Raw genomic sequence first — 14466 nt, 5'->3', positions numbered from 1 at the left:
AGCAAACCGTTTAAAGACTGCCCTTTGGGCCACTTGGATACAAATGTATGATGTGTCAAAGGATTCCAGGTTCCCAAATCATCAGAGGGTGCTTGCTTCCTAGAGAGAGTCAAAAATGAGCACAGTACTCTATAGCCTGCAGTTCCCATAGAAAGGAACCTAAAATGTACTTTTTATTTTTCATTTCTCTCCCAGCAACTGCAAAGGAACCCAGCCAGGCCAGTAAATTTTCCTTCAGTACTGCAGGATCGAAGCCTGTGTTTGGATCCGGCACTGATGGCTCGTTCTCTTTCAGTACCCCCAAACCCGCAGGAGGGGAAACTTCCACTGCCACAAAACCAGCCGTGCAAGCAGCTGCCCTCAAAACAGAGGCTCCGCCCTCCAAGTCAGGGAATGGCTTCTTCCAGGCCCAACCCCCTGGGGAGACTCTTGGTAGTTTCTCGGGCCTACGAGTGGGGCAAGCTGAAGAGGAGGCCAAAACAGCTGCCAAGGCTGCAAGCGGGGCTTTCAGCTTCGCACAGATAGACATGGACGCGCCGGGCAACACGCCATCGGAATTTACCTTTGGAAACACCTTCCAGATGGGGAAACCTGCTGATTCTACCAACACAGAGGCAGTTTCCACTACCACTGCAGCCAATCCTGCCCCCGCCCTGTGCGCGGGGCGACGCGGTTGTGAGTCGGTAGGACTCAGGTGTAAGGGAAACTTCAACCTTTGGTGTAAGGTCCTACCCCCTTCCCCGTCTTTGGACACTAGAGACAGTGTGTTCGGCAACATCCAGGTGGCTAGCACAGCAGGATCTACGGGAGTTCTTAAGTTGGGTGAGTCCGTGACACCCACCACCGCTTTTTCCATCGAACAGCCGAGCAGCACCACAGCCCTCAGCTCCTCCACTGCCCCTTCCTTTAGTAGCCTGCTTGGAACTCCTGCAGCATTCTCCCTGGCGATGGGAGACGCCAAGGCAGTTAGTCCCACTGAGAAGCCGTTTGTGTCTGCAGAGCCAGCACCTGTACTGCAGGTTGTTGAGAAGACAGTACCACCACCTCCTTATCCTGCTGCAACTGCAGAAGAGAGCACTGTGTCCTCAAGCACAGAGACTGCAGCCCCTGTAGATGCATCTGCAGCTCTGAAGGCTTCAGAAAAGCCTGCTGTAGTGCCAAGTGAGGCAGCAGCTGTGCTCTCACCAATAACAGCACCAGTACCTGCACTTGCATCTGCGTCAACAGCAACTTTCAGCACCCCTGCGCCTGTCAGCACCCCATCCACCGAAGCCAGCAATGCACCCCAAAGCACTCTCCCAGCTGTACCCCAGCAGCAGCCCTCTGTTTTTGGGCAGTCTCCAAGTATCGACAAGCCAGCGTCGGTTTTTGTCCCGACTCCCAGCAGCACTGAAACCGCAAACCAGACGCCCACTGGTTTGCCTCAGTCTGTTACAGCTGCTGCCCCCGTCACCACACACACCACGTCAGCACCAACCGCTGCTTTTGGGCAGCCCCCCGGTATCACCGCAGCAGCAACCGCCAGCTCTGGGTTTAGTGGCCCCGGGTTCGGTTCAGGTTCCGGGTTTGGAAAACCCGCTTTCGGACAACCATCAGGTTTCGGCCAGCCAGCCAGCAGCTCTGCGAACAATTTCAGCTTTGGACAGTCGGCTTTTGGTTCCACCACGGCTTTCGGACAACCGGCTGCCGCTACTCCACCGTCGGGCAACACCGGGCTCTTTGGGTCATCGAGCACCAGCAGCGCCAGCTCCTTCTCCTTCGTGCAGACCGCTAGCAGCGCCAGCAGCAGCACTGGTGGGGGGCCCTTCGGGCAGAACACCGCGCCTGCATTCGGGCAGAACTCTGGGTTCGGGCAGAATGCTTCAGTCTTTGGAGGCAACACCACCACTACTTCTTCATCCGGCTTGAGCTTTGGTCAGTCTTCAGGTGAGTTCATGTCACGCTGGAGACAATGCCTCTTGACTGAATAAAGGTAGCTTTTAATTCTCTCTTTAAAACTGGTATCACAGTGAGAAATTGCATTATTTGTTTGTTTTTTAAGGTTCCCTGTATGATTTTAATATAAATTGTTTAAACATAAGACTAATTTCAGAAATAATCAGTCAGCCGCCCTCTTCCCTCCCCTCACCTCCCTTGTGCTATGACAATGCAGTGTCCCACCCCAGGCTTTGGGTTGATCCTTGCCAGATGAGTTAAAACTACCCAGCTGCTTTAACTTTGAAGATCATATAGAGAACACGTGGCAATGAAAGTGGCAAAGGGAGGGGGGAGGTTGGGTCCAGATGATGACGGGAGGGAATTTTCACACATCCACTGCTGAGGTTACTCCTGAAGATGGAGAGGAAATGCTAGAGCCCTTTTACCTCTGGAAAGAGCTTCCGTAGGGTGCTTGGAGAACAGGGGGTTCATCTAATCTAGCAGTGTTCTTATACGACACTCCTGCACCGCACCCCATTGCCTCAGGCATTAATACAGTGCAGCTCTGAGTGAGTGTAGAAGATCTGGTAATCTGTAATCCAAGCTGTACAGCTACAGGTCTTCTGTCTGACCTCTTTCTTTCTCTCTCCTTTCTTCTCTCTCTCTCTGTCTCAGCCTTGTGCTGATCTTTCTGCTCTGCATGGAGCTTGCAAGTACACTTTTTGTTTAAAAAATCAGCCCAGACACAAACATCTACATAGTTTCAATTATATGTGATTGGGTGTTTTTAGAAGTTGTGGATAAAATAAGTAAAGGCTGTCTTTATTTAAAGATAATGTTCATGTTACGTTTATATATTGAAGCCTCTGAAGGTACTCCTCTCTTTTTAGAGGCTGTGATCACAGAGCGAGAAACATTTTGGTACATCCGACCAAAATAGCACGATTAACCCCTGCCTCCGGTTTCCCCTCATGAGATGTGGTTAGCTGGCACCCATGCATATGATACTTCCTTTCATCTAGTCTCGGTGTGCCTTGAGGTGTGTCCCTGTTCTGTTTGCCAGTACTTTCACAGTGAGCATTTTGTTCCAGTTGTCTTGGAAAGCTTTAAACTTGCCAAGCATTTCATGGTCAATGCAGTATAATGCCAACATTTTAACAGTACATATTCACACTACTCCATTCACCTCTTGGACTGCTTAAGATATTGCTCCATCAATCCCAGCCCTCTCTGCTCTATACAGCTCCATGATCATGCCCCTGGCACTGCCACCTTGGTGCCACTCACACTGCAATGAGTGTGCACTGTACTGGAAGTAGCTGTCGATATTCATTTTCTGAATTAAAAAACAGCCACATGTGCAATGCGAATAGCATACCTACTGTAAAAGTATCCTGCAGCGTGTGGAGCGCTGGGGTAAAATGCTTTAAAAGCTTCCTGACAGGTGCCATGTGAAATTGGTTCATGGGATTTATTAGTAAGTGCTTTTATGGGAAACGACCTTAAGTGCTTTAACACAGTGTATAAATAGTCTTTTGGGATTGGGTACAGTAAACACAGCAGCGGGATTTGGAAATGCCATTTATCACACAGCTACAGTCATTACAATAATTGAGTAGGAAAGTTAAACTTCAAACAAATCTTATTAGTCATGTCACTGTTAAGGCTGTAGATGCACTTTTTTTTTTTTTTTCTATGCAACTTTTGTGTCAACAGCAGAAGCAAGCTCCTGGGAATGCTAGATATGTAATGCCAGCGGTATCAGTAATTCTCATTCCTTCTAGGTTTTGGCCCCACATCCAATACTTCAGTGTTTGGTCAGCAGTCCAACGGGGGCAGTGTCTTTGGCCAGGTAGGTTTTCACAGCTGACAAGTGAAACAGATTATTGTGCAGCCTGTGCAGAAAGCTAAAAACCTCTCCCTGGTTTATGCACAGCAGTTTTCCCATACCTTTACTATGCATTTACCAAGAGTCTAATCTAGCCATGTTTTGTAATATGCTTTACAATTCTCACCTTCGTTTTCACTTTGGTACCCTTGTGAAAGGCTGAGTGCCGGCCCCGTAGGGTCTGTATTGGGGTCCAGTGAGTGTTTGGGGCTCTAACGGTGCCTGTGGCTCTTGTGTTCCAGCAGCAGGCTTCCTCTGGTGGGGGGCTGTTTGGGTCAGGTAGCGGGAATGGAGCGGGCGCAGGAGGAGGAGGAGGAGGAGGGGGCTTCTTCAGCGGTCTGGGGGGAAAGCCCAGCGAGGACGCGGCGAATAAGAACCCATTCGGAGTCGCCACAGTCGGAGGTTTTGGGCAGACCAGCCAACCAGGTGAGCGCTTAAACGCAGTGCTGTTCGTCTGAGAAAGGGGCTGTCAGTCCACGAAGCTCGTCTACAGTCATCCAGTACATGGATGGAACATCTTCAGGACCGTTTATCAGTATTGCTGTGGTGTGGTACAAGGCTGCAGTGTGAACTCAGTGAAGCCAGAGACCTGAGATTGAGGGCAGTATCTGAACGAGGGAGTTTCATTATTGCACAGGAACCCGCCACAGCAATGCTAATAAACTTTTATAATTTAATTTGCTTGCCTCTGCTTATTTGAAATGATCACTGTAGTGCTGAGAGTTCGCTCGAGGGTCCCTGTGGGTCTTCAGTAAGCCGTGGTTTTAGAACAGGTATATTGGTTATTCGTGTCCTCTTTTCCGTTATTGAGTTATAACTGAACGGCTGTCCTCCACAGAGAACAATGGGCGAGCAGTGTCCGATTGTTGCACAGTCTTTTGTTAAATGCTTCAGAAGCTATCAAATATAATAAATGCCAAAAGATGATCTACCCATGGATTGAGTCATTGCATAGGTATGTTGATAAATCTACAACCCAGTTCTACTGCCCTGCCTGTCATCCACACGCCTGCTGAACAACTCCCAACATCAACACTTTGTTTCATCTGACTGACAAGCTGTTTGGATAAACGGGCACCCCGCTCTGTTTCTTTATTGAGTTCCTGATGGATAGCAAGCGATCGATTTGATGAGCAACAAGAGCGCATTTCATTGACTTGAAAAGATAAAAAGAAAGATGAATGGACAGATTGATTGATTGAATAGATAAGTGTAGCATTTTTATTTCTGCACAGCAGCTTTTTATTTTCCTGCTGTCTTTTTTTTTCTATTTATTTATTTTTTCTTGGATGAGTGCGTTGGAGCAGTGGAAGGTTAAGCGTTTGCGTCGCTACAGTTAGGTCTTGTGTTTTGAACCAATCTCCAACCAAACGATCGGGCTGTGAAGTCTCGAGATTGATAAGCCACACAGCGTTTGATTGATTTGGGGTTATTCTAACCATTAGTTAGCGGTTTGCCATTTTAAATGAATGTCTTTCGGGGGAAGGGGATAACTGGTTGTGGATGACCACGTTAATTCCTTCCTATCCCAGCAGCTGTCACTTTGACGCATATTTGTTGTCCTACTCCCCACACCATAGGGGATGAACAAACTAGCTGGTGGGGGTAATACATCATTTCAGTTATAAGTCATTCATGGTAACACCTGGTTGACTGAGCTATTGAGGATTATACCTTGTGAGCATATATGAGATTATATTCCGCATATGCTATATTTAGCCTATATCCTTGAATGACAGGATTGTATCTATCCATAGATGCTGGGAGGCTTTTACTGGGCTCCAGCAGTGTTCAGTAAATGCTTACAGTGTCGCTCACCTCTGCAGTTGCAGGGCAAAAGGTCAACTGCAGCAACTAAAAGAAAAACAGTGTTTAAAAATGCAAACACAATTCAGTTCTGCACCACTGAAAAATAAAAATGCATCGCTTCTGTTTTAAGAAAGGGATTTCCCAAATGTACAATTTCGACTAAACGCTGCTGCAGTACAGTTTTGTTTATGCTGCTGCTGATGGTTAAGACCCAGCTAGCTCCACCACAGAGCAATGTACAGCCCCACAGGCTGTGCTTGTAGGATTCACTGCTACCGTTCCCTACAAGCAACGTTTAATCAGGTGTCCACAAGACACTCTCTTCTGTACCGACTTGGAGCACTGTAGAAATGAAACTGGATCATTTGTCCTTGGTTTGCTTGTCTGAATACACAGGCTGGGTAATCCATAACAATCAAGGTGACAAGCATGTGCTCTGACTGGAATATCGAAAGTGATTGAAAAGGTCTTTCTTGGATATGATGATCTATGTGGTCTTGGGGGTGGGGGTTGTACCTTTTCAAAAACCTAACGTTTAACCATCAATAGAGTTGTAATTCTTCTGCTTACCAGTTTGTAGAATACAATCGTTCAAGCACCGAGAGAGACACCCTTGTTGAAACACGTGTGTGCAGTGAATAAAGGTTTTATTCAATTTTTACAACCAGGTGTTTGAAGTTCTAGATGGAATGGTGGGTAACCAGCTCTCTATTGTATTGCTAGAGTAGCTGTTTCAATATAGAGAAGACTCTACAGTGTGAAGTTGGGGAAAACAAAAATAACCTTGTAGTGTTTTAAACTATCCATCTGTCAAACTGCATTGCGGTTTTAGCTGCAGTCAGATACTGTGGTGCACTCTGCTGACGTGCTAGTGCCACGATATTCTCTGCAAACACCAGATGTGACGTATGTTTTCTTTCTTAGCAGAGGATATCCTGTCTCTGCACAGCAATTGGCTTTCCTTCCTGTTCCCAGCAGTGACTAACGATACTCATCACGCTCCTGTTTGCTGCCCTGCGTTACTCAGGTCCACCAAGGCTGTTTTATTGAACCCAGGGAGATGAGACACAGGGTGACTTGATTATAGAGAATAGATTTTGCTGCAGAAACCCCCCCCCCCCCCGATTTTAACTAAGGGAATTTAAGAAAGGGTAATCAATTCTGCCCATGGTGGCCCCAAGACCCTGTTTGAAGCATAACTCCTATATCTCCTGCCAGATCACAGTCGGATAGAAATAAAAAAAAGAATCTTAATTACAATAAAAAGTCTCCTGTGAGGTTAAGGTGGTTGCTCACAAAGTACAATACATGCAGCAGAAAATAGTCAGCTCTGCTTTTGTGGGTGGTGTGTTATTACTGATGGTCTGCAGCTGTTAGTTGCCCTCCTCTGGTTGTGGATTTTTGAAGAACTGTCTTCTTGTAGGATCCTACAACTCCTGCCTTTGAGACCAGGTGGTGCTGTTGAGGGTTAGTGGCAGCTTAAATATGATATAGATGGGGGAGCTGAACCCTGCCAGGCATTAAAGAGAATCCAACAAATGTGTCCTCTTCTGCAGGAGCAAACAGCCTGTTTGGGAATAGCGGTGCAAAGGGATTCGGGAGCTCCTCGTTTGGGGAGAAACCCAGCGGCACGTTCAGTACAGGAGCCAGCAGCGTGGCAGCGCAAGGATTCGGCTCCTTCACCAGCCCAGCGAAAACAGGTAAATATATACGCCATCAATTTATTTGCATTTTTGACTGTACCTGCTAATTTTACCAAAGATGGCCTGTGCAGTGATATTGCTTGTGCATCACTTGTTACTGTACCAAGCTGGTTAATTGCAGTCTGTTCTTAGTCTTGAGCTTTGCTGAAGGCCACTTATCCAGTCTTGAACAACACTTTTAGATCAAAGTGCCCCTTAATATTTTTTGTTGCTAACTTCTCAATGGAGGCAAGCCAGTGCAGCTTAAAAAGCTATTTGTTCATCCGTTGCAGTCTTTGACTGCTGGACTGTGGGTGGATCTAAAGGTAGCAGTTGTCTTCCTGGCTAGGTCTGCATGCTTCAGCGTATGTCTGAGTGGTAAGCGTGTAAGATTACAGAAAGGAAGCGAGCTGTGGCTTTGTGGCGTGAACTTCAGCAACGTCTCCTGGTTTCGTTTAAGATTCTCCAGTGCGTTTCTCTTTTGAAACCAGTACGGTGGACACCTGCTTGATTTTTAATCTCATACACCTCCTAGGTTCATAAGCTGTTTTGGAGGTTAGTATCCCAAAACGGGACAGGAAAAACGTGTGCTTTCTTTTAATGAGAATCACCTGTGTAACTCGACCCCTATACCGTTTCAATTATTTACTGAGAGCTGTTGCAGCAAACGCACTGAAATTTCAAACTGGGTAATCAGCCTGCATGTTCTGCAAAGGCTTGCAGAGTACAGGATATCCCTTAAGATGCTGTAATCGTTACTCAGATGGACACGTGCAGATCCGATTTATGTAGAAATGTGCATTGCACTATATAAGCAGTAATACTATGAATATAACTGTGTGTGTGGTGCTGCATTGCAGATTTGTTTTATTTTTTGTTGACTTCACTCTTTTCCCCAAAGCTGCTATAAGTAAAATGGTGCAATAATTAATTTTATACCAGACCCAATATCAAGCATCCCTTTTTAACTTCATACTTTTTTACAGCTGGTTCTTTTACTTGCGGTGTACAGATAGTCTGCCAAAGTTAGACCCTGCAGTGTCTATCGATGTTACTCTCAGCCTCATCCTGTTCACGTGAATTCCCCCTTAGCGGGCCAGGTTAGACAGCACAGAAACTCACGTGTCGTTTAGGCTCTCACATGGTTAAAAGCTGGAGTCTTCATAGCTATTGGCCTCTCACTTTTCCCCTGTTACTCAGTTCATCACCATAATTGCTTAAGAGAGGATTAAAATGGGACACCCTGAGCAGCAGTGTTACTAATCTGTCCTCTTCCTTTAAAACCTCCAGAGGGATTTTTTTTTATTTTTATTTTTTCCCGCAATGAGCTTTTAATGCAGGGTATTATCTAAATGATATTCTCAATTTGCTGTATTATATAGGTAAGGTTTGCAGATTTAAAAAATAAAACAAAACCCTTTTAAACGGCTGTCAAAAGGTACATATTACCAAGATATTCTTATAAAGTCATAAAAAAAAAAAAAAGTTTATGAAAAAGCTGATGTAAATAGTAGCAGTTACACAAAGACTGCTGATTTAAACATGTTGCATGTTTAAAACACAACATTGTGCTCTGTTTTGATTGTGCTTGCTCCCTAAGACTACAGATCACCCTTGCAGTCTTTCCAAACCCATTAAAAAGTGGGATACTTGAATGGGAATTTTGGAACATGCTACAGAGTTACAAGCTGGGGGGGTGATGCACTTGCCTCTTCAGCACTGAAATACTTGTGGCACTGCCCTGTAGTCTGGAAGCTGAGCTCCTGTGTTTTGCATTCTCCTGTTGTCTAACTGCTTGCTGTTCTTGTTTCCTTTTTGCCTGTTTTGCTCAGGTGGCTTTGGTGCTGCTCCGGTGTTTGGCAGCCCTCCTGCCTTCGGGAGCTCTCCTTCCTTCGGAGGGTCGCCAGCATTCGGGTCAGCCCCAGCCTTTTCCAGTCCTCTAGGTTCGACGGGAGGCAAAGTGTTCGGTGAGGGGACGGCAGCCGCCAGCGCAGGAGGATTCGGGTAAGAAACCAGGGCAGAGGAGGGCAGCGTCACGTTTTGGATGCTGTGTTTTTGGAAGGGGTATGGGTGGTGGTATAGGCAATGCAGACACAATCAACTCTTTCAACAACTGACCACTCAAGCACTGTCGGGAGATGCCTCCCAAAGCACAGACCAGTTAATCCAATCTAACATCAATCTATCTAGCAGACATAAGCAAGGTTCTCGGTGGAACTGAGCGCGTGCCTTTGTGAAAGGGGAAAGGGATCACTGACTGTTCCTCAGTGTTTGCCTCCAGTAGCGGAGGGAAGTGGGATTGGGGTTGGAAAATGGAAGCCGTCTCCAGAATGGCCCTCAGTCATGGTTTTTTTCTTTTTTGATTCGGAAAGCATATGTCCACTGACGGTCTTCCAGGTCGTGCTTATTGAAACTGAAATAAACCAGGATGTGCACCTTTTTTATAATTACAAAGTACCTGTTGGGGATTAGAGTGACTGTTGTTCAGTAGAAAAGTGTGTGCTACATATGCTAGGTGTATCTTAAGTGGGTTTTTTTTTTTTACACCCTTTACATGTACAACTATTATTATCCTGACAATAGAAGATAGCCAGAGATCAACTACAGGCTGTTTAGAGATAGCTGATTATGTTTTAGCCTGAGAGCAGCCTCTAGAATCAGCAGACACACACACATAACCAGAGGTTTAATCCATTGCCAAAACTATTGCAGCCTTTGGCAGAACCTGTATTAACAACAGTCGGCCAGCCAGCCAAACGGAGGATGATTACGATTTGAGTTTGTTTTTCCAGGCTTCCTGTCCCGGTCATGTAATGTTAAAAATGATATATATTCCTGGAAGCAGTGGATTATGAGAGATAATCCCCTGTCTCCTCCTGCCTTCAGATTAACATAACCCACTCGGCCCTTCTGCTCACGAGGAACTTCAGTCTGGTGGATTATCTGATGTGTATCTTGCTGCATATATGCACAGCTATTGAATGATCACTAACCAAAGTTTTTAAAAAGACTTTCTTATATTATGAAAAGGGTTATCACTGGTGCCAGTTTTCTTGTGTGGAAGATTTTTTTTTTTTATTATTCAATTCAAGATTGTTTTATTTATTTTAAGTATCGAGTTACTTCCTGTGTGGTGGCTCACATGGCAACAACGGAACTGATGTCAGCAGCTTTCACTTCTGCATCATTGGTTTTGAAATATTCTGCTATAGAAATATACAATACAGGCAAATAAACTAATAAACCAAAGATATTCTACAAAAGAAAAGGAAGGTCCTCCTAGTGCTGACAAGACATAAAGAAAATGCATCAAAGGCTTTGTTTAGCAGTGTATCCAAAAGAGTTGCCCAGATTGAAAATAGCGTTTTGATAGATATTAATTGCAAAATGTTAGGGCACCATTTGGAAAAGAAAGACTGCCTTCTCTTTTTAAGCTCTGTTACAGCCGAGGAAGAAACTCAGAAATTGAATCTATAAGTAAGCCCCTTGCTTCCCCCAGTAGTAGCACATAGTGATATAGTGGCCAGCCATTGACAGGAAGGATATCGAGAGCAAGCCAAGTAAGCAAGCATTTCTCCTTATACCTTTATTGGTGTTTTAAAACATTCAGCTAATGCCAAAACCTTTGTTTAGACTACCTACCAAGATCCAAGATTCGTGCTAATAGGGGGCTGTGAAACCAGAGAAAGTATCCCGGCTGTAATCTGTTGTCGTGGATGAAGTCTATCCCTTTAAGCTTCCTTCAGGGGCCTTATCTTGTAGGGGAACTTAAGTTGCAAAGGGCTATGAGTCTTTCTAATTCCCATCGGAACACTTCACATTAAAATGTTTGCCTTGCTGCTGCTGTTTTTTCTTTTTTCCTTTTTTTTAACGTCTGGGTTGTATTTTCTAAGCAGCTTTGCTTCTGCCACCAACGCCCCGACCTTCGGCAGCCTCGCCAGCCAGAACGCCCCCTCTTTCGGGAACCTTGCCCAACAGGGCTCTGGATTCGGGGGGCAGCAGAGTGCTGGGTTCACTGGGTTCGGATCCACCGCTGGAGGTGAGCCGCTGTTAGCTTAGTCTTTTCATACTTTTTAGAATACCTTTTAAATAAATCTGTTAGACGTAGTTTTGAATTATTTTGTTAAAAATAAAATAAAAAGGGATTGAAGAATGCAATCATTCCAAACACAGACATTTCTAATGACAGCAGCCCATAATGCCAGACCACCTATAGAACTAAATCATATCTTGGCTATAGGGATTACTAAGCAGAGTGAAGGGACCCCAGACTCATAGTTGCCAGTGGTTCATAGGGGAATACACACACTGTTAAGGGCGTCTTCCACAATCGGAATCCCCAAATAAAGCCAAGCCGACTTTAGGGAATTTATGTACAATATTCTATCAAAAAGGAGATGCCCGATGCCTGAATAATTGTTACCTTTGAGACCCTGGACTTCTGTGGGCTCCCACCTCCCATACTTTATTAAGCTACATACTGAAGGGCAAGCCTCCCTAACACTGCTGCCAAACTCCACGCTCCTGGGTCTTTTGAAACCTATACAGCTGCACCCTTTTAAAAAAAAAAATACTATTGTTGTTTGCTTTGTATTGCTGGTGGAGAGAAATACAATGTTTGACACTTTTTGTATGATAACAAGCTGACTGCATAAATGTGTTTGTAACTTACCTTAGTTAAAACAAAAAAAAAAAGCTTCATATTATGAATCTACTCAAGCTGTTATGTATTTACTTTATGTATGTTATTTTGGTTTAGTTTCCTAATATGAAGATTTTTGCTATTTGCAATCTATAGGATAACCTATTTATTTATTTATTTATTTTTAGCATTTGGAAGCAGCGGGTTCAGCTCCTCCAATCAGTAAGTATCTCTTTTGGAAATACATACAAGTCCTCACTTTTACATGTCATTGTAATAAAGACGAAGCAGTCAAACCTTGCTAGTTGTGACTTCTGGGATGCAGTCACTTTGGCCCTGTCCATGTTAGCTCAAAACCGGGTTACCTGAAAACCAGCCCAGCAGAGTTATAGCGTCCAGATTGCAGGTATGAAGCTGGGATAGTTTAACCTGTTTGTCTGCCCTCAAGAAGCACCACTGAACTGGATGCTGAAAGCAACAATACAAGAAGTAATGTTCATTTTTATTAAAAGTTAACTTTCCTCTCGGAATCGTGTTACTGTTTACTACCTGGGTCTTTCAATCTATGCAGTCTCATACAGCCTCAAAGCAGTATGGCATTTTAGAGGATACTAGAATCAAACTGTAGCACACGTCACATCCACACATACAGGTCAACCAGGTTAACTAACCTTGATCTTCCAAACTCGTTTTTAGAACATTTACAAGTCGTGTTTTAATGTGGATGCAAACTGTGTTAAACAGTTTGAAAAGGCTAATGTAGACAGGGCCTTAGTCATGCTCCTAATCCATGCCTGCCCTAAGTGTGTGTCTGTGTGGTAACAGCTAATTCCTTTCAGTAGTGCATTTTAATATCTTGTGTCCCTCCCCTTGCCTGTGTTATTAATGCACACCTTGCTCATTCAGCCTGATACGGAATGTACAGCATCTGCATACGTTACAGTAAAATCTTGCAGATCAAACTAATTTCAAAACTCGTGTGCGGTAAAACAGCATAACAGATTGGTTTGAAGCAGGTTGAGAAACTGCATCAGCATGAGTACAGGCTCATCATCCTTTCAGACTTTTTTTCATTTGGTTGATTTTTTGTTTTCCCAGATCGTCTCAATCACTGGGCGGTTGGAGAAGTTAGATTTTATAGAATCTGCTGTCAGCCACACAACTGTGCGCCAGCCTCTGCAATCTGCAATCAAGCTCTAAAAAGCTACTGCTTCTACTGGTAGCTTATTGACCACAATTTCTGTTCTGATTCACAGCTGCAAGGGAGCTTGTGCTTTGATCATGCAGTCAAATGAAGCTTGTAATAATTGACTTGAAACAATAAGAGATTATGGCGATTTTTGTTTTGCTCTATTTGTTTTACAGCAAATGATTATTGAATCTCACATTATCAGTGAGGAATAGTGTTTCTGACAGTCGTCTTAAGCTGAAAAGCGTCAGCGCCGCTGGTGTAGAGAATCACGGCTGCATCTCCAAGCTTGCCGTGGCAAATTAGTGGATCTCAGATGAGTGTGTCTGCCACCAGACAGAACCCCTTAAAGGGAAGCTGGAGGGTGTGAATGCTGTGATGAGCATTCCTCTGTGGAGATAGCCCTCGGCAGCGTGCGGAGGTCTATGTGGGTGCTTTGCTAAAGGGGAAAGAATGTTTATTTGGGGGGGCACTTAAATAATGGAGTGGCCTGTGTCATGTTCTCCTCAACTGTTTGCTCTTGAGCACGGGGATGTCTATAAATAGGCATTTGCTAGGAGCTGTCTCTTGAACCTCACATCTTGGCTTTGTTGCAAGTTGATAGCGACCATGGCATAGCTATAACTGCTCTGTATCTTGCATTGCTAAGGGGGTGGTGGTGGGGGGGCATTTCTTTATAATTATTGTAAAGGTCATTCTAAGAAATGCATGTTGCTTCCCAAACATTTCATTACGCTTTAATAATGGATCTCATGCTCATACATGTTTCTGACATACAGGCTAACAATTGTACTGCTTACAGACTGATACGCAAGCAAAAATATTTATCGATAAGGTTTTTGGACACTAGGTTATGTGACCTTAAGATTTAAAATGTGCAACACTCTTTGAATCAATTTGTCTCGGATATAATTTATTTATTGTTTTTTTTATGCTTTTTAGGGTAATGCTCAATAAATGCTTTATATGTTTTACCAAAAGAAGTCTGTAGCATTTCTTTGCCAAGAGTTTTAATGTTACACGCTACGGTAACTTTTAAAAGAAAATCCTCTTTTTTTTTTTTAAGTTTTACTTACTGAGTTGACAAATACATTTTCTAACTTCAAAGTTTTTAAAAATTCTGCTCTGAGTGGAAACTTCAATTCTTTGCCACTTCGTTGCAAGATCTCCTGTGCTGATGGCTTCAATTATACATTGTCTACTGTGTGAAAATGTAATCCACTTCAAGATTAATTCATAAATAAATTAAATTGTCTGAAGGTTTTAACTAGGAAGCCTAGCTTGCTGATTCGTGCTTGTTTGAACGCAAAGCCTCGGTTCTGTTCAGTTGTGCTCCTCT

The 14466-nt window shown here is 44.1% G+C and overlaps 1 protein-coding gene across 1 annotated transcript in view; it reads left to right on the top strand.

Annotated features, from left to right (window-relative positions):
• nup214 (nucleoporin 214) overlaps positions 1 to 14146 on the top strand; it is a 30713-nt gene extending 16567 nt beyond the window's left edge. The window contains exons 30-38 of the mRNA XM_041242744.1: positions 196 to 647; positions 762 to 1926; positions 3702 to 3769; positions 4048 to 4231; positions 7171 to 7314; positions 9129 to 9300; positions 11193 to 11335; positions 12127 to 12160; positions 13037 to 14146. Of these exons, the coding sequence (XP_041098678.1) occupies positions 196 to 647; positions 762 to 1926; positions 3702 to 3769; positions 4048 to 4231; positions 7171 to 7314; positions 9129 to 9300; positions 11193 to 11335; positions 12127 to 12160; positions 13037 to 13070 (2396 nt within the window). The 3' untranslated portion in view covers positions 13071 to 14146. The remainder of the gene's footprint in view (positions 1 to 195; positions 648 to 761; positions 1927 to 3701; positions 3770 to 4047; positions 4232 to 7170; positions 7315 to 9128; positions 9301 to 11192; positions 11336 to 12126; positions 12161 to 13036) is intronic.
• Positions 14147 to 14466: the final 320 nt, after the last annotated feature.

Source organism: Polyodon spathula, unplaced genomic scaffold, assembly GCF_017654505.1.
Source record: "Polyodon spathula isolate WHYD16114869_AA unplaced genomic scaffold, ASM1765450v1 scaffolds_1422, whole genome shotgun sequence".
NCBI classification, from domain to species: Eukaryota; Metazoa; Chordata; class Actinopteri; order Acipenseriformes; family Polyodontidae; genus Polyodon; species Polyodon spathula.
The sequence above is the reverse complement of the archived record's forward strand: the minus strand, read 5'-3'. Positions and strand labels throughout refer to the sequence as shown.